General features: G+C 39.8%; 2 protein-coding genes across 2 annotated transcripts; one reads left to right on the forward strand and one right to left on the reverse strand.

The window, feature by feature from the left end:
• The first annotated feature begins 15,560 nt into the window (after nt 1–15,560).
• Nucleotides 15,561–19,765, forward strand: LOC134288117 (uncharacterized). Its single transcript, XM_062851867.1, has 2 exons — nt 15,561–17,020; nt 17,905–19,765. The coding sequence occupies exons 1-2, from the start codon at nt 16,880–16,882 to the stop codon at nt 19,492–19,494; spliced, it is 1,731 nt and encodes a 576-aa protein (XP_062707851.1). The 5' UTR covers nt 15,561–16,879; the 3' UTR covers nt 19,495–19,765.
• Nucleotides 19,766–22,564: 2,799 nt separating this feature from the next.
• Nucleotides 22,565–27,566, reverse strand: LOC115266404 (uncharacterized). The gene has a single exon (XM_029872639.2). The coding sequence runs from the start codon at nt 27,345–27,347 to the stop codon at nt 26,589–26,591; it is 759 nt and encodes a 252-aa protein (XP_029728499.2). The 5' UTR covers nt 27,348–27,566; the 3' UTR covers nt 22,565–26,588.
• Nucleotides 27,567–27,946: the final 380 nt, after the last annotated feature.

A 27,946-nucleotide genomic window follows, 5' to 3' on the forward strand; every position in this document is an offset into this window, starting at 1 on the left:
GCTAGAAAATCAATTATTTATGGGAAGTTTCGATTTATTTATGCGCTTTTTAAATTGTTTATGGAACTTTTCTAGTTTATTATTGCTTCCACCCCTAATTATTTATTGGTAATTTTCGAATTATTTATGGAAACTTTTTAATTTATTATGGGACGATTAATTGGCTGCCCCGTTAATAATATGCGCCAATAACCTACTCCATAAGGACCTGCGTCAGCACACACGACAATTTCTTTATCAGGATCATACAATGTTAATACGTCATTCTCCAACAGAAGCTTTTTACTTTTTTCAAACGTTGTTTGGCAAGAAGTGGTCCAGTCGTACTTGGATCCTTTCTTCAATAAAGTGTACAAGTCTTTCAGTTCTTCGGATAATCGAGGGATAAAGCGATGGTAAAAGTTGAGCAAACCCAAATAAGCTTGTAGCTCTGTTAGACATTTGGGAGCGGGTGCATTGACAATAGCTGATATTTTATCAGGGCTAGGGCGGATTTCATTGTTACTGATTACATGACCAAGAAAATCGACGGAAGATTTGAAAAACTTACATTTTGCGACATTGATTTTAATGCGGTGGTCATTCAAACGACAAAGCACTTCCATCAAACTTGCCATACACTCTTTGAAAGTTCGTCCTCCAATGAAAATATCATCTAAATAAACCTTGGTTCCAGGAATACCATGCAGAACCCTGTCAATCACAGATTGAAATATGGACGAAGCACTAGACACACCGAAAGGCAGACGTGTGTATTAAAACAGTCCTTTATGCGTATTCACGGTAAGGTATTTACGAGACTGTTGAGAAACTTTCAACTGCAGATATGCTTTGGATAAATCAATGACACAAAAGACCTTAAAGTTTGACATGCTGGCAAATAAATCATCACATCGGGGTAAAGGATAATGCTCTGTTTCAATGAAACGATTAATGGTAACTTTGCAATCAATACACATTTTTACTGAATCTGATTTGGGGATAACTACAATAGGGGAGGCCCATTGACTACTTTTAAATGGCACTAAAACGCCGTCTTGACACATTTTGTCAAGATCGACTTCTACCCTTTCTCTAATTCCAAATGGAACTGAGTAAGCCTTGTGAAAGATGGGTACAGCCTCTGCTTTCAACACAATTTCGGCCTCAAATCCATCAATATAGTCACACATGTTTGCTGACACGACGTTCGGAAACTGCTTCTTGATTACATCCAACTAAAGGTACCTCAGTGGTGTCTGCTTCTAGACTACAAAGGTGGTCTGTGATATTGTCCATGTATAGTTATACCTTTCAACATAGTCCTGCAAAGCAAATGCGACATGTTGATGTACCCTGAACAATAACGAAACATGAAGTCCCAAGCATCAACGATCGTAAAACATTAAATATATGGATGCTATCATAGTTAAATTGTGTTGTATTTTGAAGTACAAGAGATGTTTCATAAATAATGTTCAACTTAGTGAAAAGAAACAGTGAATTGATAAACTTGCTGATTGACGTATTTAATACGTAATAATAGCGTATTCCTAACATATTCGAGCCCAAAAGTTATAACTATGTGCTGATGATGTTTTACATATCATCTTTATTTGAAAGAAGGTGATGATACCAAATTATGTTACTTGGGACATATAAACTAAGAAAAAAGGTACAAGAAGAAGAAGAAGAAGTTGAAAAAGGCATGAGATTCAATTTTTGATAATCGGCATCTTTTTTTCCCAAACATTCCCAAGATCAAAATCAGTTTATGGTCAAGCTTTAGGTCTACTCTAATGATTTTGTATGCGAAATGCTGCGGTCTTGAGAGATTCAGCGTTTTTACGCACGAGACCACCCGGGCGCACCCCTTGAGATTAAACGACGATTCTCAAACATTCTAAGCAAATTCCCTTGGAATTAATTTTGGAAAGTAACTACACAATAGTGTTGATCATTCTAAGCACAAAAAGCAAAAAAAAAAAAAATTAAAAAAAAATAAAACAAATTTAAACTTTTGACCATATTGAAAATACGCCCTTTTCAAAACTTGGTCGTGATGTTTAAAAATGTCCATAAACAATATATTTTAGTCGAACCAACTACAGAATACTAACAATTCCTCGAAAATATGACGAAAAGATTTTTGTCCGCCTGCTTGTATGGGAATCCCCCATAGTGCAACATAGCTAGGTATCACTGATCTGGTTGATGGAAAAACTTCAGAAATCGAAAAGAAAAAGTACGTTGGAGCTCTGGAGTTAGCACATTTACAAATTTATTCGACCAGCACAATGTAATTTATTGCCTTCAATATGGATTTAGATGTAATTGTGGTACCGACATAGCTATCACTGAACTGGTTGACAGAATAATTTCTGAAATTGAAAGGAAAAAGTACGTTGGAGCTCTTTTTCTTGATTTAAAGAAGGCTTTTGATACATTAAACCACGAGATTTTACTTCGAAAGCTAGATAGATGATCAATGATGTTATTCGTAGCTATTTGCACAACTGTAAACAATTTGTCGCAATTGATGGAACCAGAAGTATTTTAAGACAAATTGGCACAGGAGTTCCACAAGGAAGTAATATTGGTGTTGGCAACGCACGCCAACACCGAACTTTTTACCAAACTCAGGAATAACCGGAGCAGCCAGCCACCGATCACCGATCGGTCTCAAACGCCAACGATGGCGAACTGCTCAAAACCCTTCTGCAGAAGTTTGGCCAAGCACTGCACTATCTTTGCCCTTCGGCCCTTCGATCGTCTACCTTCCGATTGCGGGTCCTGAAAAGGACTCTGAATAACTCTTCCAATTCCAGTGGTAATGGAAGGTAGCGAGAAATGTTGGCATCTGATAGCAGCAGCAGCAGTAGCAGCCAAGCGGTGAAAACACGCAGAGGCAGAACGGCTACAAGCGACGGCGAAACCCAGTGGAGACGATCGGCATCCAAACTGGAACGGGGAAGCAGCGGGATTCAAACTGCGGCAGAATCCGAACAGCGACGAGCAAGCAACTGAATGCTTCCATCCACAGGGCGCAGCTTCCTTCAATGATAACACCACAAGCAGTACTTTTCACTTTTTATTGTGCACTGTGTAAATTACAAAATACGAATGACCGATTTTCGGAGCTTCATGCTCTTTTATAGTTGTCGTTGATGAGAGTCGTCGTTTACGTGAGCAATGTATTAGTGGGAATGGATGATCGTACGCCCTAAAGACACTGTATGCTAAAGACACGAACTCTGATGATTGTTGCTGTTGATGTGATTGTCGCGTCATGACAATGATGCTGTCTCAGATGCTGTCGAGTAATGCTTTCTTCTTCTTCTTCTTCTTTTCTGGTCGCGGCCATCAGCTGTCAGCCGCTGGTGTGTAGGGCTAGTTGCGATGACTATATGCCCTGAGTAATGCTTTTAAAGCGCGTTTGGCAGGTCTCCTGCTCGATTGGAATGACATTGACAGCAAATTTGGAATTCCAATGGACTACCCGCTTTGCGCGCAGCCACAGTTGATCAGCAGGAGTAAATGAATTTAATTTTGTATGGCGAAATGCATCTAAACTTGAAATACCTGAAATACAAAGCTTTTCCCGAAAAAATATTTGGTAGGCTTAATAGTGGTCACCATTGTGCACAACCACTACCAAATATTTTTTCGAATAATGTGTTCCACTTTGAAGAATTTGCCTTTAGATGGTATTCGCCATACAATATTTTTGCGATTGACTTTTAGCGATTTTTCGCGCATAGAAGCTAGCGCCACATTGGTCGATGCGGAGAGTAGGAAAACAGCCGATGTAGTTAATTCATTGGAACATTTCGTGTCTTTGCATATAGGTAAATCCAACGGAAGCTAACGATCCTTCCGCATCTGGTGGCAGGAGTGAGAACCCTATGAAAAAAGGGGCTCCGCTAAAATTTTCCATGGCGCAGCATAGGAAAAGTGCACTTTTTTCACTTTTTCGTATCGAATTCCGCATCGTAGAGAAACAAACGAGCACTTTTCGGAAAGAAAATTTGATTCTCTTTTAGATGCGCTTAGATCCGGTAGGTACTTACGAATAATTTATGTGATTAATTTGAGGAGCTCTTGCTATGCCTCCGGCGGGCGATCTCCCGGATTTTTTGTTAGCTGACCAATCCGATGTCTGTCGGCGTGGGCTCCGAGAATGATGATATTAGAAGCCATTGCCAATGGAAAATAGCAACTATCGGTGCAAAATATGAGTAAATTTTGAAGACAAAAAAGTGGACTTTTTATGTAAACAAACGATTTTCTCCCTATCTCACTTAGCGCCTCTACAATTGGGGGTCATCCGAATTCACCTATATCTTTAGTACGCTCGTGGCCGACTCGGGGTTAATGTGTAATTGTTAGATGGAAGGGAATGGGAAAAGGATGAGGAAACAAAAAAGGTACGTTGCTCTTGCGCTGCTGTTGCCAGGGCGGCGTGCGGCTCGTTGTGATGATGGGCTGTGTTAATTTCGCTATCGCGGACGTATGTGTATACCCGCCGTGCAAGAGATGAGTATCCCTTAATCGCCAACGGTGGAGTCCTGGTCGGATGACCGATTGTCTTCTTTAGGTACACTGAAAAAGGGACATGGTAACGGTTACCAAACCAAGAGTGAAATTAAAACAACTTTATTACTTGATTTTCGTAGACCATGAATTATTTTCGAAACTACCATGTGCAGGGTTAAATTTACCATGTCGCTCTGTATTTACATTTCATGGTAATTTTGAATCTGATTCTATAGTTCGTTTACTATGTGCGGGATAAACAACATAGTACGTTTAACCATTGTAATATGATTTGGATTACTATGCGTATGGTTCAGCCCCTCTTTTGTTTGCATTTTCATTTTTCGCTAAAAAAATACATTTTGTCGGTAATATATTAGATTTTATTACATTTTTAATATAATTTAGATTAAAAACCTCATTTTTCCCATTTTTTAAGTTCAACAGTGTAGGTACGTCTTCCGTGTGAGGCATGCAGTGACGGAACCAGCAGCGGCATCATGGTCAGGATTTTTTCTGCAGTCAAGTTCGCAGATTGTGAGCAATCTGTAACCGTTCGCAGAATAGCGCTCGAGGTGTTAAAAACTTGGCGGCTTAAGCGCCACTCTCATGGATGAGAGACCACCAGTTCAAGTTGAATTTGCCCGACTTTCGTTGACTCGTTTCCTCAGGGGACTCTCGAACGGTCGCTGGCTAAAGTTTATCGAAACTATACAAAAAATACTTACACTAACTCCGGGATTTCGCTATTACTTGTAACATCTCCCAAACCATGGGAGATCGAAGAGGGGAAATCATCACTTAGGATATGGGCGATATAAAGAACACGTCTGGTTAGGCCGATAGTCACGGAAGAACTCATTATATTTTATTTATTCTGATCGGCTTACTCAAAACCTATACATATGTAGAATCTCATTTGGAGCACGTTCACCGCTCGGATACTACAACTCCTTCACCCTTTAAGTGAATATACAGCAGTATTTACATAAAATTTACACATGTACATTTCGGAACTCTACTAATCAACGATTGTAGAAAACATCACGATATACACAAATAAATACTTAATCTAGTTAATTTTAATAATCACTTTGAACTAACACCTAAATCGCGTTAAAATAACTTCACGGAGTTACATGTTTGCTTCAAGATAACATTACATTATTTATCTAGATAACACATAAAACTGCACTTAAACTGATTATAAGTCACAGTTGCTCTCCTGCCTCAGCTTCCATCCGCTTAAGCCTGGAATACTCAGCATTCAATCCAGGTTCAAAGAACAGCATACAAATATCGTCGTTGTTAAACAGTGGTAATCCTTCCTTCTATCACCGAAAAAAAAACGTTGCGGTGTGGCACGGTCAAGCCCAAAAGTTGTCATATACAGAAACTCCCAAAATCGATAGCCTATTCACGACACCGACAAAATAGTTTCACAAGAGTTTTCTGTTTGCATACACCATCCATTTAAACGCTTTTGTTGAAAAAAAAAAATCTGTCGGAAAACACAAAGCAAATTTTGCAATGGTCAAAAACAACGAAGCACAATTATAAAGCAAGCTTCGACAAAGATTGGTGATAAAAAATACAAACATGAAACAAGCATCTAACCACAACGACAAAAAATGTAAAATTAAAACGTCGTAAAATTGCTTCCTATATGTCACATTTACAATTCGCACCCGAACAAAAGGCTTCACAAAAAAATGTGTGCAAAAAACATGCGATAGCAGGGTAATGGTACACAACAAAACACGAATTCACATCAATCATAACAATCAAAACAAATCATAAAACCACTGCAGGATTGCATTTACTAAACACACTTTTATGTACAACGGAAACACAAAATCACAAGCAAGAACTCGGTGGCCTAAAAATCGCTTAACCGTTAAAAATTCCAGCCATATTGATCCTTTGTCAAAATCAGCAACGGTGTATTGCATTCGCAAAATAGCACGGAGTCCTCGCAACAGCGCCCAAAAATGTTTGGCGGCAAAAAAGAGACAAAAGCTTTAGAAGCAGAAAGTCGTTCTTTGTATAAAAATAAAGCGCTGCCGGAAAAAAAGTGTTTAGCATTCAGCTGATTTAGCTAACACAAAACTCAACAAAAACTCTCGCCAAAACAAAAGACACAGGTACATCAGCTGAAAATCGGGATTCGTTAAGTTTCTTAGCCATCTTTCCGAGGGATCCTCATCGATGCATGGCAAAAATCACGGCTGCTACAGTGTTACAGTGTCCTCCAAAAAATACCAAAAATGCGCAAAAGCTCCATGAGATAAAAAAAAAACAATCACACAGAAAACATTGAAAAATACACTACAAATTGTGTTTTTTTTGTTATAAAATGCGTTGTTACATAGATGCCTCTGCACAAACGTTGGTATACATAAATGGCCGTAACAAAAATTCGCATAAATAATACACAATATGCGGTTAACGTGGTTAAAAAAACGAAGGAAACACCTAAAAAACACTAAGGTCGTCCATCAGTGTACACGGTCAAGGTTTTCACAATCATTTCACTACTGTTATGCACGCAACATCACGAAAAAAATATTGCCAAAAAAGCACATAAAATGTTCATCCTCGTTCGCCACTGTAACATCTCCCAAACCATGGGAGATCGAAGAGGGGAAATCATCACTTAGGATATGGGCGATATAAAGAACACGTCTGGTTAGGCCGATAGTCACGGAAGAACTCATTATATTTTATTTATTCTGATCGGCTTACTCAAAACCTATACATATGTAGAATCTCATTTGGAGCACGTTCACCGCTCGTATACTACATTACTCTCCCCTTTTAAACGCAAAAAAGAAAACCTTAAGCTTGCTCAAAATCGCCAAACGCTGTATTCGATATGCGGAAGCTCGAAATTCTAACTGAGTAAGAAGCGGAACTAAAACCCAAAACGGAAACTACAATGGGAGTGAATTACCCAGCACCGTGAAACGGAATCAAACTAGAAACACAAACTCAGTTAGATTTCAAAACTTTACACATTTAGCTCATTCGGGTTGGACTTAAAGTTGTGATACGGAATGGTAATGAGCTACTAAATCATGGCCATGAATATAGAAAAAAACCTCACATACCTGCGCAGGATTTTCTTACTCGATGAACTCGTTGACACGATGACTCGAAGGCTTGACACGATGGCGTCCTCGCTCCTCCTGATTCGGTGGCGATGGCGGCGTTGTAACGATGCCGCTGGCGCAGCTGATAGGCGGCAGCGATGGAGGTCGAGCTCGTGCGGTATGGCCGAAACTAAAGCTGCGGGGGTGAGTGGCGGCTGGGCGGAGGCCTTCCGACTTTTGTAGGACGAGAACGTCCGGATTCGCCTTCCTCTTCAGAGGGAAGCCCCTTTTCCCAATCGACCCGGCTTCGCGTACCTTTCCGCTATGACTGAGCGGAGTTAAGGGAACTTCCAACTGTCGATTCAGGTCTCGATCCTGCGTACACTAATTGACGGTGTACGGGGATCGCGTTCTCGATTGAAAGATCCAGGGGATTGTAGCTGTCGGATCTTCTTCGGCGGTTGATTAGCGACCGCGGTAGGTTTCGCTACTCTTGACGAGCGACTTCACTCACCCTCGTTTGACTGCCTTCGAAAGGCGGGCCTTGGCGAGTGCACGAGCTCCAAAATGTCAGTGCTCCACGGACGGAAATGGCGGGCCCTGGTTTCGCCACAAAAGGTTCCCCGATTCGACTCCGGTCGAATCCACAAAATTCCAGCCCGTACCAAAAAGCGTTTCGCGCTGCAAAGTCCAACGCGAAATCACAAATTAATAAACTAAATCAATTTAAACACAATTTACAACAAATTACCTTTTTGAACGTTTCAATAAATTCACTACTAGAAATTACGCGGTTAAAGTCAAAAACTGCCGTTGGCAACGGAAAACTGTCGAACAAGAGATTTATAGTCAAAATTAACAGCACTAGAAACTCACTCCAATCATTAATTACCTTTATCAAAAACCACTAACTAATCTTCAAACTATAGAAAACTTCAACTCAAACTCACTTATAAAACTTCGAACTCTCGCGATAACTTCTAATCACCAGCCGTACTTGAGCGATAATGATCGAGCTTAAGATCTATGGCAAGCATGTAACTTCATCTTGAACTCAAATCTATTATTTCGAATATTGCGCCAAGCAATTTTAGGATGGCGACATTGAGTTCACACCATCGGTGAGCCGACAAAAACCGAATACATAAACCATTATAGTCGGGTTCGTGCCCAATTCATATTGGATAACAGTTTATAGCACGATCTTAGTCAATGCACAAACCCGCAGTCGACATGAACAAATTCAAATGTTGTCGTACTGATGACGTCATTTTGACTCTACTTAACGTTTCGTCCTAATCGATTTATAATTACATTACTCTAATTCAGTTTATTCATTTTAATTCAGTTTATTATTTTACTTAAAAAAGATAAAAACGTCAAAAGCTATAATTACATCAATAAAATTCAAAATAATATTTTGCTTAAAAAGACAAAAAACGTCAAACGTTACACCTCGGTACCCAAGGACAAAATTGTTGAAGAATGAAGTAGTTTGCGGCCGGCTGCGATTAGGCTTTTGCCAGAACTTGACCTGTTGGAGTTTGGCGATTGGAACAATTCTAGCCGAAGTTCTAGCAGACCAATGAATTCCGGTACCGGTGATGTCAGTGTAATGGGGGACTCCAAGAGCAACTGCTCTTTCGTAACTTCCAGCAGCAATGCATTTAGCAGCCTGCTCTGTTGGAGCCCCGGGCTTTATGATATAACCAGACATGGTCAAACTTATGTTGCTTGACCTTGGCTCAAATGCGTCAATATTCCCGGGGCAACCACGGCACTCCCACAGCATCCATGACGGTCATTCCTGCTGTACTCTCATCATCCATCCCATTCATCTTCCCCCGATACTGTGCAACATCTCCCTGCTCCGTATCGCCATCCTCCGCCATCAACCCTCTCCATCCTTTCCGTCAGTCGGTACTCCTCTTCCTATGAATCTGCATCTTCCGGAATCCATATTATGTAGCTCCAGCTACATCCAACTCCAGTTTCTTTGGATCCGTTTAATCAGAGTTTGTTTCCGCCAAAAAGAGTTTTGGTTGAAGTGATCGTCATTGTGCACTCGTTGTTCGCTTCACAAATGACCATAATTCGACTGGATCTGCAGTTGTTGATATACTACAGTGAATCCTGATGAAAATTACAGTTCAGTTTATTACATTTCACAAATTACAATTTGATAAATTAACTCACTTCTCTTCAAACAGTGCCATACTTCAGAATGAAGAAAAGACGACTTGAACATATTTTTGCAGATAAGAAAGATGGCTACTGCTACTTTTTTTAACATTAGCATAGTAGAGGCAAACATGAAAATAGTACTGGATACCACGAATGATGTAAGCAAGGTGACTATGTTTGATAGTACTGATTACTATTCGTTTTGTTATCAAAGCATGGTAATTTTAACATAAACATGGTACCTAATACAGTAAACATATTCATCATTACTATTTTAAGGCATGGTAAAATTAAGCATGGTTGACTAGTTGAAGTTACTCTAAAATTTATTTCAGTGTAGGAGAGAAAGTTTATTAATTGGGTGTCGCTATACTGAGTCACCTACGCGAACATCAACTGCTCTTACGAGTTAGTCACTCCCTGGATACACTGTGACAATTCTGGCCATCTTCCATTGTTGCGGAGGCAAATTCTTGTCTTCCAGTAGAATAACCTGACCCGGAACCACATTTGCGGAGCGAAGATAATTTTTTCCTCTTGGCTGTAGACTGGTCAAATAATCCCGCACTTACGATCTCCAAAAATGCTCCATCATTTACTCTAAGTGCTGCAATCGGCTCAAGCGGTTTATCTTAATCGAGTCATATTTATGAAGGCTCAGGAATCGCGACGGTGTTATGACGTCACCGTCGGAAGGATCATCGGAGAGAGAGAAAAGCGGACGTGAATTAAGAATCGCCTCCACCTGCGCCAACAAAGTACCAAATTCCTCAAAAGTCAGTGGAGTATCTCCTACAATCCGCTTCAATTGATACTTTGTACTTTTTACTGCCGCCTCCCAGAGGCCCCCAAACTCTGGAGCTTCAGGCGGAATGAAGTTCCATGCTATCTCCTTCGATCGGCAAAACGAACCAATCGGCACCAACATTTCAAAAGGGCGTAACTGTTTTTGCAACCAATGCCTTCTCACAGAGCTGTGGATCGTATTTCATTCATCTCACGCAATTCACATCCATTAATCGAAAGAGGAGGATTTTATCTTTCTATTTGTGCTAGTGGATTGCTCGAGAGGGTTGAGATACGCTCCACAGCTTTGTGAGAAGGCATTGGTTGCAAAAGCAGTTACGCCCTTTTGAAATGTTGGTGCCGCAATATCCTTTACAGAATTTTGATCACGAAACAGCAGAAAAAGATTTTGAAGTTCTGCCCTTGCACCCCGAAAATTAGATCCGTTGTCGGAATGCATTTCGTGTGGAACTCCCCGGCGCGCCGGCTGACAAATCTTTGTAAGGCTGCTATGAAAGCAGCCGTAGACATGTCCGACACTAGCCCAAAGGGAAGAGCTTTGGTTGTCAAACATACAAATACAGAAATGTATGCTTTTATGACCACATGTTTTCTTGTCCCTTGTTTCACCAAGAATGGTCCAGCATAATCAACACCGGTTACCTCAAAAGGAGCTTAACAAGTTACCCGGGCTGACGGCAAATTGCCCATGTATTGTGTAACTCCCTTGGGCCGCGAGCAAAAGCAACGGACGCAACTTCGAGTAATTTTTCGAACAGCGGATCTGGAACCCAACAACCAAAAACGTTGTCACAAGGCGGACAGTAGACCTGCCGGTCCGACGTGAATATTCTCATGATATGCACGAATGATGAGGTCAGTTAAGTGGTGTTTCGGAAGAATGTATTGGTGCATCATTCGCAATGGCAATCGAGAGTTTTGGAGCCTGCCTCCTACTCTCAACGCACCATCCTGGAGAAATGGTCCCAACTTGCCGACCGCTCTACATGATTCATTGCTCTCTACTCGCTGAATCTCATCAGCAAACACCTCGTTTTGAATCAGCACTACGATCGTATGTAGAGCCGCTCTGAGCTCGGATATGGTAGGAGAAACCCCCTTAACGCGATTTTCAACGATCTTCTCGCGACAATTCTGGATAAATCATTGAACATAAGCCAGAACACGCTGGAGCTTCCGAAAACTACTAAATCGTTTGAAAACGGGAAGATCATCGACGTTGAGCACATTGACCACAGCAAAACTCGCAGACTTCAGTTCCGGGAGCTCGCAGTCACGAATCTCCTCAATCACTGCTGGTTCATAGTCCTGCGAGTGAAGGAACGATGCTCCACTCCACCACAACGCGTTCTCCTTTAAAACATCAGGAGACTGACCCCGAGAAACCACATCAGCGGGGTTTTCCTTCGATCGAACATAGTTCCATTGGGTATGCTGATTATCTTGGACAATCTCAACGACACGATTTCGAACAAACGGCTGAAGCACTGTGGGTGACTTACGCAACCACGCAAGTACTGTCTGACTGTCCAACCACAGGTGGAGAACAGAAACATCAACGTAGAGAAAGGAAACACCTTGCGAACCAAGCGCGAAAGCAGCAGAGCGGTTCCATATCATTTCAGCAACGAGTAATTTTCATATATTTTTAATTGGATGAAACCTTGCATACAAGAAAAAGGCCGTTATGCATACTTGGTTCGCCATTTTGAATCTAGCCTTACTAATGAGAAGGGTTTATGAAAAATGCACATAATATCTTAAAAAAAAATTGTATCTCGAAAACGGTTTGTCCGATCGGTTTGGTGTCTTCGGCGAAGTTTTAGACAATTGTTGGTGCTATATGGAGAAAATATGCACGGTAAAAAAAGTTTGGTTTTTGTGATTTGAACTAAAATATATAAGTTATCGCATCAGTTTGCCCCAACTCCGAAGAAGCCATACTTAGCCAACATCCAACAACAACAACAACAGTTAGCAACATCGCTAGCAACTTTGAACGAGCCACACAACGGACGATGAGCAAGATCAGCAGTTTCCACGGAATCCACACCTGTCTTCAACCTTACTGAAACCAGCATGTCAGCATCGCGCCACCGGACGACGCGATCCAATTACGCATATGGTAAATTAGCCAGGGAACCATTCCTCTTCCTAGCCAGGCCTCTGTAAGCTTAAAATAATAAACGACAGTGAGTCTTTGTTCATTAATCGACGAGTTCAGTTCTGTTTTGTTTTTTAAAAAACCCGATCCTATAGCCGAACTCAAAGCTGGCGCAGTCTCGACTTGGGGGATAGCCACCCGTTGTGTTTCATAGTGAAATCGTAGTGTGAAAGCAGATAGGAAACATTGTGTTCATCTAGAAGCTGCAACAAGCGATCATCACCGGCAGAACCAACGTAGGAAGAGCGCCCCAAGGAACCAGAACGCTCGGTAGGCCCGACCAAATCATCTTACCCGCTCTTGGCGTCGCTGGCTGCATACCAGTCGACTCGAGGTAAGTGATCTTTTTTTTTATCTATTCAGTGTTAGTTATAAGAAGTGAATAAAGTGTTAGTTATAAGAAGTGAATAAAGTGTATGATAACTAGGAATATGGAGGCTTTACAAAGGTTGGTTGATGAACTCACCAACCAAATGGAGGCTCAACGGCTCCAAATACAAAATTTGGAGGAAATTAGGCAGGCTTCGGCGGTCCGACCTGTCCCTTCAGTAGTGTCACCTACAAACTTCGATGCATCTAGGATTCCTGATGCAATTAAAATGGTCGTACCGTATGCCGGCGACCCCAAATTACTAGCAACCTGGCTGAAATCAGTCGAAGATAAAATTAAATTTGCGGAAGCAACTTGCCCGTCACAGCAAGACATCGATCGTGCTATGCCCCTATGGACTAGCATCATACGAGACAAAATCGTTGATAAAGCTAACGAAGCTTTGGTGTCAAACCATACTCCGGTTGTGTGGGCTGATATACAAAGCACTTTGAGAGAATATTTTGGGGACAAGAGAGATCTCGGTACACTTGTCACCAAAATATCATACCTTCAACAAGGCTCGAGAAGCATTACCGATTTCTATAATGAATGCAGAGAACTTTTGGCGGATATAACAGCCAAGATTTCTCTCGACAACGACACGGCTTCGTGTGCTAAACCACTAGCGACAAGCTATGAATACATAATAACCAACGCGTATATTGATGGTTTGAACGAACCCTACTCGACACTCACTAGAGTGTCTCGTCCGACCTCATTGAATGAAGCGCATCAAAGCGCAATAGAGCAGTACAACGCGTCTCAACGAAAAAAGGATAAGTTCCCTAAACAACCAGTCACTTTTCAAAAACCAGCCTTAAATAAACCACAAAATAGCTGGCAAAATTCTAGACCACCATACAAACCCTTTCCTTCAGTTCAGCACACACCCTACGGCAATAGATTCCCATCATTTCCATCGCAAAACCCATCATTTAACAGATTCCAAGGTAATGCGTCTTCAAACAATGCGTCTCCGCCACCTCAAGCGATTAAACCCGATCCATCGGGTCAAAATAGATACCCTTTTGGTCAGAACAGTTATAAGCAAGTAGTTCCTTACCAAAGGACAGCACCTACACAAGTAAATTCGCACGAAAGTTTGGAAGAAATTCCTACCGAACTCTCCTATGCCGAGGATCCTTACATCAACAACCCACAACAGCAAGAAATTTATCCACAGACGGAACAATGTGATGAGCTAAATTTTTGTACAGATTCGGATCAACAGGACCCGGAATGAAAAACAATTTTCTTCCGTATCTAGAAATACCCAGAAGAAACGGCAGACCTCTGAGATTTCTAATTGATACGGGGGCAAATAAAAATTACATTACCCCTGAGCTGATACCTGCTAGTAGTATTGCAACTGGACCCCAGCAAAACATTAGGAACTTGAGCGGTACGCATCGTATTAATCAGTACACATATGTGAATCCATTTGTCAACTTTATAAAAGACCTACCTGAAATGAAATTCTTCTTGTTCCGATTCCATGATTTTTCTGACGGATTGATCGGATTTGAATCTCTTCGAACTATCGGTGCGGTAATTGACACAGCATCGAATACCCTTGCAATAAACAATACAACGATAACACTAAAAAAAAAGTTCCCAACTAAGGAACAACTCAACTTCCACGAAGGCAAGACCTTAGTGAAAGAATTTCCCGTTCGAATAAAAGACGGTGATTTCTTAATTGAACATGACATTATGATTGGTCCAGATGTCGTTATACCCTCAGGAGTATACAATGCTCATAATGGTATAGCCACCTTCCCGTTGATCAACCAGAGTAATAAACCAGCAGTAATGAGAATCGACAATGAGGCGATATTTACAGAACTCCTGAATTTTGAAGAGATTGCTCCTAGCCAATCTTTCAAAGATAAAATAAAGGTTAAATTAGAATTTACGAAAAACATTCGAACGGACCATCTAAACAAAGAAGAAGAAGAAAAACTCTTCAAAGTTTTAAAACAGGTTCCAGAGGTATTCTACACAAATGGTGAAAAGTTAACATTCACCAATGCTGTAAGACATACCATTCACACGAAGGACGAATTACCCGTCTATTCGAAAAACTATCGCTACCCCTTCTGTCATAGAGAAGAGGTCCAAAAACAAATCGTACAAATGTTGGACCAAGGAATAATTCGTCCATCGAACAGTCCCTGGTCCTCGCCAATATGGGTCGTACCCAAGAAGGCCGACGCTTCGGGTACAAGAAAGTGGCGACTTGTAATCGATTACCGGAAACTCAACCAAAAAACCACCGATGATCGATACCCTATCCCCAATATCACGGACATACTCGATAAGTTGGGGAGGTGTCAATACTTTTCAACCCTGGACCTTGCTCCAGGGTTCCATCAAATAGAGGTCCATGTAAAAGACATTCCTAAAACTGCGTTTAGTGTCGAAGGCGGACACTACGAATTTGTCCGAATGCCTTTTGGACTGAAAAACGCACCTGCCACGTTCCAGCGGGTGATGGACAACGTTCTCCGAGAGCATATCGGGGTACGTTGCTTAGTGTATATGGATGATATCATCATCTATTCCACTAGTTTACAGGAACACTTGGTTAACCTCAAAAAGGTTATGGAGACACTTCGCAAATACAATTTCAAAATTCAAATTGATAAATGCGAATTTCTTCAGAAAGAGGTAGCCTTTCTTGGACACATTGTTACTCCCGAGGGAGTGAAACCTAATCCAGAAAAAATAAGTGCTATTAAAGGTTGGCCATTGCCCAACAACGAAACTGAGCTTAGAGGATTCCTGGGAGTAGTTGGTTATTACCGCAAGTTCATCAAAGACTTTGCACAGATAGCCAAACCCTTGACTCAGCCGTTACGAAAAGGAGAAAAGATTGAACATACGCATGAATTTGTTTCCGCGTTCAATCGGTTGAAAAGTATTCTAACTAGTAGCCATGTGCTACAATATCCAGACTTCTCCAAGCGATTTATTTTAACAACGGATGCTTCTAACTACGCGTTAGGTGCGGTTTTATCTCAGGGCCCCATTGGTCATGATAAGCCGATTGCATTCGCCTCGCGCACGCTCACAAAACTGAGGAGAACTATTCGGCTATCGAAAAGGAGCTCCTTGCTATTGATTGGGCGTGTAAATATTTTCGACCATACTTGTTTGGCCGAAAGTTCACTCTTTTTACTGATCATAAGCCGCTCACTTACGCTCTAAATCTCAAGTCGCCAAATGATAGGTTGATCAAAATGAAATTGCGTTTAGAGGAGTTTGACTATGAAATCCAGTACAAACCGGGTAAACAGAATGTGGTAGCCGACGGATTGTCTAGGATTTCACACGAAATTAACATGAATGAAAGTGAATCATCATCATCATCATCGGATTCAGAGACGGTACATTCAGCTGAATCAGATAATGAAGACTTAATCCGCATGGTCGAAACACCGCTGAACTTTTTCAAAAACCAAATTCTTATTGAAAAGGGAGAAAAGAATGAGGAAAAATACGAAGAGATATTTCCAGGAATCTTCAGGCGGACAATGACGCGTGCTTTCTTCGGAGTCCCTATTGCAGTAAAAATCTTCCGCGAATACATGCACCCTACAAGAGTAAATTGTATTCTTTGCCCGGAGGAATGGTTGAACATCATGCAAGTGACCTACAAGAATCACTTCTCACGCGCTAAAAGTTTCAAAATAAAATTAACACAGTTAATTTTACAGGACGTCACCATAGAAGAAGAACAAAATGACATCATTGAGGACACACACCAGCGTGCCCATAGAGGAGCAGTGGAGAACTACGAAGTCATTAAGAAGAAGTTTTACTTCCCTAAAATCAAGGACAAGGTACAACGCTTTATCAACCTCTGTGAGACGTGCCTTGAGAGTAAGTACGAAAGAAAACCTTACAAACTCAAATTTGCCGAAACCCCTTTACCAAGAAAACCTCTCGATATAGTTCATATTGATATCTTTATATCAAGCCCTAACATATTCCTTTCGGCAGTAGATAAACTTTCAAAATTTGCAATGTTAATACCATAAAATCCAGGTCTATACCAGACGTAAAACGCGGCCTCGTTAAATTAATTTCAATATATGGAATTCCTTCCATGATAGTATGGGACAACGAAGCTGCGTTCAAGTCAATTGAAGTCCGAGGACTTCTCCAAAGGTTAAGAGTGCAGTTGTACTACACCCCATCGAACCACAGTGAGGTCAATGGAACGGTTGAACGATTCCACTCTACCCTTAACGAAATATTCATTTGCATTAAAAATAAATATGACGATCTCTCTAATGAAGAAATATATCGCATCGCGACTACTTTGTACAACTCTACGATTCATAGCGTTACTAAATTAAAACCAATTGAAATTTTCTATGGCATAAAAGAAGGAGAAGAGAGACCCTTAAACTTGGAAACCATACTAGAAAACCACAATAGAATCTTCGACGAAATTATAGAAAAACTACAAAAAAAACAACAACAAACATTAGAAAACAGAAACAAACACAGAGAAGATGATCCAAATTTCATTAGAAACGAACGAGTCTACAATAAAATTCAAGGTATCAAAAATAAAAGAAAAGCCAGGTATAAAAAAGTTGTAATTAAACATAATAGAAGGAAAACTTACGTGGATCACAGAGATATTAAACTGCATAAAACCAAATTGAAACGGAAGAGGAATCCCTTACATAATTAACCATATAGTCTCAAACCTCTATCTAACCTACTAACACCCTGCTATATTTGTTAATTTACAGACCGGAATAATCCCCTTACTGATATTGACGATCACCCTTACTCAAGCACAAAAACTAACCATTAGAAACCTGCACGACGAACCTTTATTGCTTGTAAAGGAAATACATTGTAAAATTCAAACTGGAACAATTAAAATAATCCACCCGATAAATCTGTCTTCTATAGAAGAAACAGCGGAGATCCTGATTAAATCATCTTACCATAATAATGCCCAAACTACTAATCCACTAACAAATATTTTAAAGTATAAAGCGAAGAAATTATACAGCAACATATATCAACTGAAACTTCAACCACACCACCGATCAAGGAGGTGGAACACCGTTGGAACTGTGTGGAAATGGATCGCGGGAACCCCCGACGCATCTGATCTCCAAGCCATCAATACTACGATGAACGACTTGATTGACCAAAACAACCAACAGATCATAGTTAATCAAAATCTCAACACTCGGATTCAGCAACTTACTCACGCTATACAGGAAGTAACCAATCAGGCCAACCTAAACGACTTGCTAATGGACGACATCGAAACAATTACATCCATCGTAAACGTAGATATTCTCAATCAGCTGCTCGAGGACATTCAAGACGCAATTCTGCTCTCAAAAATGTCTATTACTTCAAACAAAATCCTATCTGTTCGAGAAATTACAACGATAAGAGAACTTCTTCAAGACCAAGGAATTAACATTCACTTACCGGATGAAGCACTACAATACGTTACGCCAAAATTCGCAACGAGTCATGGAACATTATTATATTTTATGCATGTACCACTGTTAGAGGAGAACACCGCGGAAATCATCAGAATATACCCAATCATCAATAGTAATCAATCAATCATCCAATTCCCAGAATTCATAGTCAAAAGTGGTAACCGTATTTTTGTCACACAAAAACCGGAAGACTTCGTTCAAAAATCTTCATTCTTGACGGATCTCGGGGACGAATGTATCAAACCGTTAATAACCGGAGTGAAGCCTAAATGCAACGTTGTATTCAATAATCAAACAATAATCAAACTAATTTCTGACAACATCATTTTGATATCCAATATAAGGAATCAAACATTAGAATCAACCTGTGGACCAGATAACCGAAGCCTAGAAGGAAATGTGATCATCAATTTTGAAAACTGCACAATACAACTCAACAACAAAACATTTAGAAACGAGGAATATATCGGCGAGCCCAATATCATGTATAACGCATTCTATAATCTCAAACCAAACTGGAAGCTACAGGAAGACATCGATTTAGGAAAAATTCATCACGACACAATACAAAACCGACGACACCTCGAGCATGTATACCTAGAACAAAATAATCTCAACTTTAAGTTTTGGAGCCTGTTTGGAGGATTTTCTTTTACCGGAATTACAGCAGTGATTATCATCATGCTAATCATAATCAGATACGGTGGAAAAGGACCGGGACGTTCCTCACTTAGGGAGGGAGAAGTTATCGCATCAGTTTGCCCCAACTCCGAAGAAGCCATACTTAGCCAACTAGGAGACATCCAACAACAACAACAACAGTTAGCAACATCGCTAGCAACTTTGAACGAGCCACACAACGGACGATGAGCAAGATCAGCAGTTTCCACGGAATCCACACCTGTCTTCAACCTTACTGAAACCAGCATGTCAGCATCGCGCCACCGGACGACGCGATCCAATTACGCATATGGTAAATTAGCCAGGGAACCATTCCTCTTCCTAGCCAGGCCTCTGTAAGCTTAAAATAATAAACGACAGTGAGTCTTTGTTCATTAATCGACGAGTTCAGTTCTGTTTTGTTTTTTAAAAAACCCGATCCTAAAGCCGAACTCAAAGCTTATATATATATATTTTTTTTTTATTTACGACACTTTACACCAAGAGGTGCATTCGTGTCGGTAATCCCATTTAAATTACATTCTTTACATTTCACGGTATTTTTTAACATTAATCAATTATTTATTTTTTCTCGATCTGGTATTGTAAATTCTCCATTCTGAATCGGGACCACCCTGACTGCAGGTACGCTTTGATTCGTTTTCGGCTCTTTCTCCATCTGTTTCTGTTGACAACCGCCGCTTCCCATGTTCGAGCTCGTTATGATGATCGTCGTCGTTGTCGTCGGTGTTATTGTTTTCCTCATGTACGCTGTCCGATTCCGATTCGCTGGAGTCTGATTCTTCGGTCCGCGTCGATCGTGGTTCAACTGTATTGCAATGAACGGGTTGAGAGTGGTGGTTGTTGTCGTTTCTGTTTTGGTCATTGGTATCGTTTGCTGGTGTTCGATTTTGTTTCCTTCTATCGGCACGCACAGACGGTGCCGATCGGTCGGGGGGGAAGTTGATAAGTGTGCTGTGGTTGTCGATGACTATTGTTTACGGTAACGCTTTCTCCATCCGCATTTGTACTATTTTAACTCCATTCGGTACTCCTGGGAAAAAGTCCTTCCAAACTTCGTTTTGGATGGAAATTTCCTTCCCGTACTGCTGCATGTGCTTGGTGATCGTGGCGTTCGATACATCGAACATCGATGTATCGAACTAAAATATAGATTTTCCCTTAAAAGTGACATGTCAATATTTTTTTAATTATCCTTATGTTATAGCTGACTGAAAATGCTATCTAGTGCACAGTGGGTTGTTCTGGAGAAAAATAGGTTACAATGAAAAAAAAAAAATATTTTAAAAAATTACGATTTTCAAAAAAAGGTATTAAGAAAAGCCAAAAAAGTTTGTCGCCCTAATTTTATGGGAGTACATCAAATTTGCAAGCAAAAAGTACTTCGGTAACATTTTTCTAAGATGCACCGTTTAGAAAATATTACTAATCTAATATTGATATTTTGATAACTTAATAAGTTTTAGCCCTTTTCGGATGTACTCCGTGTTTTTCCAGTTTCAAAAGTATTTTTTTTTTCGGAAAGATTGGAAAATTTTGAGTTAAAATGACACTGACAGCTTAAAGATTTGAGTGAAATTCTCTGCCTTAAAAGTATTTTGAAAAACAAGTTACAAAATCCCACTATCAGGAACAATGGTTTCTTCCAGTGATTTTTGGTGCGTTCTGCTGAAAACGTGCTAACAAGTATTAGATACAGGTAATTAGATACCAGTTAGCTGTACTACATACAGTTGGTGATTGTAAACATGGTCTTTGTTGGAGCTAGTCCACCATGGCCACGCTGGCCATAACGAGGCTAGTTCCGTCGATGACCGTTTCTTAATAATAAATAAAAAGAACGCAGTAGTCACCTTCCATCAAACTAGACGGCTGCCGACTGATACCTCAATCAACAACCGCCACACTCTTTATTTATTCCAGGTATATACAATTTACAATCTTCTTCAATAACAATATACCTACGCCAGCAAATCTACATCGCTCCAACTCTCCAAACTCGTACCTGACGATACCTGAGCGTTCAACTCTACATACACTCCCGTTCAAAAGTTTGGGGTCACCCTCTCAAAAACATGTCATTTTTTTAGGCCCATATCTCCGCCAATTTGCATCCGATTTCAAAACCCTAGGTTTCATTCAAAAGATAATAAGTCAAAGAAACTTTGAACATGATTAAAAAGAAACTTTTTCAAAAAAATTTGTATGTAAACTTAACCCAAAGTTGCCAAATTTTCTAAAAAATGAATATAAACTTACGGCAGTGTCGCTGGAAGTTGGGTCGACCAAATTTTAAGATGAGAGCGGTAATATGACCCATTTTCTATTAGCTTTCATTTGCTTTTTACAGAACTTAGCTAAAAAATCTAGAAAAATAGTTATTAAGTAAATTAATCGTTGATGTCATCGACCAAAAGTTTGGGGTCACCCCTCAAAATGATGTATCGGCCAAAAGTTTGGGGTCACTATCGTAAAACATGGAAAAGTGATTTGTTGATATCTTTGTCATCTTTCATTCAATTTTAATTCTTCTTGGCTTATTTGAAACAAAATGAATGATACTTACTGCATAGACATTGAACCATACATATTTGTTGAAATTTACACACTAAAACTTAACGTAAAGTTGCCTCATTTTTTGAAGCGTGGTAAAATGTGCTAACTTTACATAACATTATTATATACAAAAATCGTTAAATACGTTAAGTTGAAGATATCAAACGTAAATTTAGTTAATTATCTTTGAAATGAGCCAAAAAGAATTAAGATTGTACTACAGATGACGAAGATATCACCAAATCACTTTTCCATGTTTTACGAAAGTGACCCCAAACTTTTGGCCGATACATCATATTGAGGGGTGACCCCAAACTTTTGGTCGATGACATCAAGGATTAATTTACTTAATAACTTTTTTTCTAGATATTTTAGCTAAGTTCTGTAAAAAGCAGTTGAAAGCTAATAGAAAATGGGTCATATTACCGCTCTTATCTTAAAATTTGGTCGACCCAACTTCCAGCGACACTGCGGTAAGTTTACATTCATTTTTTAGAAAATTTGGCAACTTTGGGTTAAGTTTACATACAAAATTTTTTGAAAAAGTTTCTTTTAAATCATGTTCAAAGTTTCTTTGACTTATTATCTTTGGAATGAAACCTAGGGTTTTGAAATCGGACGCAAATTGGCGGAGATATGGGCCTAAAAAACTGACATGTTTTTGAGGGGGTGACCCCAAACTTTTGAACGGGAGTGTATCTTCCAACAGTCTTTACCCAGCATTCTATGATTTATACCCGTGAGCTGTATAATAATGTCTGATTCGGTTCTGAATTCATCCAGTATCTACTAGGGAAAACCAAACAGTAAATGCAGAAAGGTTGCTAGAAGCATAGTGATTTCATAGTAATTTCAGCTCATAATCCAGTGTTTTTGAACTAGATCCAGTGTTGTTTGATAACATACCGTCGTGCGGGGCTTCTTTATACACTTTTTAATGGTTTTTCAACTTTATGACATTATAACTCCCAGAGTAGTGAATGTATTTCCACAATTTTTACACATAATAATTGTGAGTATGTATGTAGGATGCATGCACAATTTGAACTAAATCCATCCATAAACAAAAAAGTTGTCCATACATCAATCGGAGACATATCATATAGAACCAGAGGGGGGCTACTTTGGACATTCATAATTAAAACAAAACTGCAGTTAAAATTCCGGGTTTACTTAGAATACTACTTTGTACCAATACTGTTGTATACTATATCAAACATTATTTCAATAAATATATGCGTTTTTAGTTGGTTCTGTGTTACCTTTATTTTTATGAGCAGCGTGATATTTCAATATAGACTAAAAGGCTGTCTGGGGGCCATCATTCCATTATTTAGGTGAAACGGTCATTTATATTGTGTATCCATACAAATATTCGATTGTATATGCTATGTCGATACTTCTTGCACGAATTGAGCAACCCTTCGAAATTTATGAACTGCAGAAACAATGCTTACAGAGCAAATGTTCTGATACGTTATGTATATTTTTATGATTCATTCGATGTTTTTTCGCCTCCTGACAAGCAATAAAGAGTTTGTTTGAAAAACAATTTCAACCAAATGAAGGGGAAAATATTGCGTCATAATAGTCCCAAAGACATCAAACAGATTTGAACGATATTTCAAATTCAAAAAATCCATATTCAAAAGTGTCCAAAGTAGCCCCGTATTTCAAAAGTAGCCCCGCACGACGGTAATAATTGTAAAGGAAAGTGTAACACGTTTTGGTGCAAAGGTAAGTTTTAAATACACATTTTAATTATATGTTTTGTGATATTTTCGTACAAAACTAACAATTGGAAAATATTTTCTATGCTACAGATTATAAAATGAGTAAAATCAGATGTATTCGTCCATTCAAAGACATTCAGTGTTCGAAAGAGCTGCGATATCTCACGGATGGTATCGTTAGCGTTATCGTAGTTACGGTATACTTCGTAGATTGGATACTAACAACATTCATGTACCTTTTGCTAATCTTGCTCGGATTGCTTTTCGGAACAAGGCCGGGGAGTTAACTTTGCTCCAATCTTATGCAAGAATACCAAAAGCACAAATGTCATTATTCCGGCCACGCCCATCTTTACCGTAACTTGGGGTAGGGGAAGGAAATGTTGATGTAGCACTTATTTAAGAGGCCTCCGACTCAGTGACACTCCCATAAGTACTACGGAGTGGGTGGTTGAGAGAAGTATTATGTAGGTCAAGGATTCGCCTGAAAAGCTGGCGATGGACCCACGATATTGCGGCACCAACATTTCAAAAGGGCGTAACTGCATTTACAACCAAAGCCTTCTCACAAAGCTGTGGAGCGTATCCCATCCCTCTCGAGCAATCTACTAGCACAAATAGAAAGATAAAATCCTCCTCTTTCGATTAATGGATGTGAATTGCGTGAGATGAATGAAATACGACCCACAGCTCTGTGAGAAGGCATTGGTTGCAAAAGCAGTTACGCCCTTTTGAAATGTTGGTGCCGATTGGTTGTTTATTTGGTTAAAATTTAATCTTTTGAACGCCGGCAATCAAAAGAGATTTTTTTTATTTATTGTTTAAATAATTATGTTTCTGCTCAGTGAGAAGCCCAAGCAGAACCGATCCCTCCAGGATCATCGGAACATTACAATAAATGTTTGAAACGCGTGATAAAAAAGTTGGCGATCCGAGAAAAAAAACTTCCATTTACATTAAAAAAAACGCGAAAACAACGAAAAAAAAGAAAAACATCTCATTAATTTAAAAAAAATCACGTAAAACGAGTTGAACGAAAATAAATTAGGAGATATTTATTTCTATTTATTGTATAGATAAGTATGTTTCGGCTCAGTGCGAGGCACAAGCAGAACCGATCCCTCCAGGGTCATCGGAACTTTGCAATACCTAAATGTTTAAAACGCGAGGAAAAAAATGGTTACTCGAGAAACAATAAAATAAAAGAAAAAAAATTAAAAATCGTGTTGAACAAAAAAAAAAAAAGAAAAAATCGCGTAAAACGAGTAAAAAAAAGTTGGCGATCCGAAAAAAAACGCGACATTACGACACTCGGCTCGAAGAAAAACGATGCGGACAACGTGGTCTACCCGCCACGCCACCGAATGATATGGCGATCTTGACCCTTCAAAAAATAAGAAGGATGTTTTGTCGTCGCGACTGCTGGGCTGCCTTGTACATCTGGAATAGAAAATAGTATTAAATGGTGATAGGCTCACAACAGTTACATAATTTTTGGATATAAATCTCTCTAGACATAGACAAAAATTAGCTGAATCCTCCTGAAATAAATGGTTTATTAACAATGAAAAACATAATAAAAAAAACAAAGTAGAACAAATTGTGATCTTGGAATTTTCCTGCATTCAAATTAACAAAGCTAAAAAATTACAAGATCAAAATTTGTTATGGTAGATCTTACACCGTAACGCACCATTACAAGGTGATCTGCCCACGTTACGGGACTGAGATATCTCACGGATGGTATCATCCAAAAACTAAAATCAATTGGATTTTCCAAGGTATCCACACTGAACACCAAGGATTTTTGTATTTGCTCGTCCTGCCGTCTACAGATTGATTCAAGAGCTCACCTCACCCAAAACGAAGAACAAAGCGTAGCCGGCGGCTCAAGGATGCCAACTGTTCAGAGCATACCTGATGTACCTGATTCGCAAAGCTATGAAAGTTTGGTCACGATACCATCAGCGTCAACGTTAAGCACAATTCAATCAAATGAAGACTTCACGATGCCTGTAGACGTCGAAATATTCAACCGAGGAATAGCAGCTATTCGTGTTTCGCCTATAGATTTAGGTAAGGTTAAAAATGTTCACTATCCTGAAAAAAAGTGCGCTGAAATCGTCGAAGGTGTACGAAGAAATCTTTTTACCCTTCTTACACCCATAAGAAGGGTATAAATACCGCTCGAAAAACCGACTTTCGATCCGAGGCCCGCAGGGCCGAGTCTCATATACCAATCAACTCAAAAAAAAGGCTCTGTTTGAGTGTTTGAGTGCTTCGCTGTTCCCGTCGGTCCGCATTCTAAGTTGTTATAGCCGTTAAAACACGTTTTAAAAATATAACTCCGTACTGGCCGATACATCTGATTACATGGTTTACCGCTCACAGTAACAAGTTCATCGTATTTCGCCAATATTAAACGAATTAGTGATAATTAATTGCCAACTCGAACACCTAAGCCATTGTGATTTTGTCTTCTACTATGAATACCGAATGCAAGAAGTGCACCACAGACATCGATGTTATGAACCGTCTATACACCATATGTGAAGGAAGATGTGCTAGAAGGTTTCACGCATCATGTGTTGGTGTTAGTGAGGCTGACTTGTGTGCGCTGTCCAAAAATATGATTTGGATTTGTGATGAATGCATGGATGAGTTTTGCAAATCCCCAGATGCTACTCCAAATTCGCCTCGAGCTCATTCAACGGCATCAATTGCAGTCGAGTTGGATTTTATTTATTTATTTATTATTCATAACATCAACAGGCTTACTAGTGCCCCAATGATGTAAACTTAAAACTAAAAATAAACATAACCAATATTCATACAAAAACAAGAAATCAATAAAAAAAATTAGCTTGAACATTGGAAACACAAACATTAGGTACAAAACTTCTACTATTTAACTCTACCAAATCTAGCACACAACTACAATTATGACATAAAGCAAGAGTAATTGTTATTGCAAATTAATAAAAACATATCTTATCACACAAGTTCGGGTCTCCACGTGCATCGTATTTTACGGAACTCGCGAAATTTAACGTTCTGAGGCCAAGTCGTTGATAACATTGCGCTTGATTTCCATTTACGATTCAAGACGACTTTAAAAGAGATGTAGTCCAGAGTGCTGCAGTCAACCCATCGTGGAACAAGTTTTCGTACATGTATGAACTCATTGTCGTGTGCGCCTAAACTACGAACGACCATTCGTTGTATATCATCCTCCGTAACGCTTCCATCGATGTTGGTAAGTAGCAAGTCGAAACTCTCATCTTCACGTATTGAATCTGTCAACCGGTCCGAAGCATCAGGTAGTACATCTGATATTTCACGTGATCTGCTATTGCTATTCATTTGCCGCGATGAGTTTGGGGCATTTGGAGTTGAGTGTCGTATTCCAGCATCCACATTGAAAGCTTCATGTGAAGCAAGAACCAACCGCATGGATTCTACTTTGTTCTTCAACTCTTCGACGTCACGTTGAAGGGGGCATTTTGGCTCCGATACTGATTCGGCGATTGAACATTTGTTGTTTTCACTTCGTTCTTTTCTCCATTGAACGAATTCGACCACGCACTCATCACACAGCCACATATTGTTTTTGTTCGGCGGTGATACCGAAGCAAGCTCGACATTACTCAACCCGACACAAGCGGCATGGTGTACAGCAGCACACAACCCGTTGCAATAAATGTACGGGTGATCTTTTGTTATCACTGGTAGACGACACTTTTTGCAATCCATGGCGAGTTTGATCGAACTATATGTTTTCAATTATATCGTCAAAATTGATACACGATTTTCAATTTCAATTACGGATAAGCGCGGACAGACGATGGCCGTATTTCGATAATATTTTAGAGAATTATCAACATCAATTTCATCGGAAAATTGAAAATGCAGTAAGCGGTATTAAAAACTGCGTCCGACTAAAGAGACAACGGTGCTGTAGGCGCCTCGACGAGGATAAACGACGCGATTGCCAGAATTAATGACATCATTGGTCCATCCGATCCTATACAACGACATTCTCCTCCAGTTTCTTCTATTGACACGTTTCACATGGATGAACCGCCTGTTGTTTCTACGCCGAAGTCGTCGAACAATACCAACGTTCAAACGAGTAATCAAAGCTGCGACGAATCGTTTTCGCTTGTATTGTCGAACATTGATTGTATTATGATTCCAGTTCAAAACCGAATTAGCGACATTTTTTCTTTGACTTCCGCTGCTTTTGCCTTGCGTTAAACACAATGTCGGAAGTGGGGCGCTGTATTGTACACCTGGTGCTCTATACAGCGCCCTACTTCCGACATTGTGTTTAACGCAAGACAAAAGCAGCG

This window comes from Aedes albopictus, chromosome 2 (genome assembly GCF_035046485.1).
Source record: "Aedes albopictus strain Foshan chromosome 2, AalbF5, whole genome shotgun sequence".
NCBI lineage: Eukaryota > Metazoa > Arthropoda > Insecta > Diptera > Culicidae > Aedes > Aedes albopictus.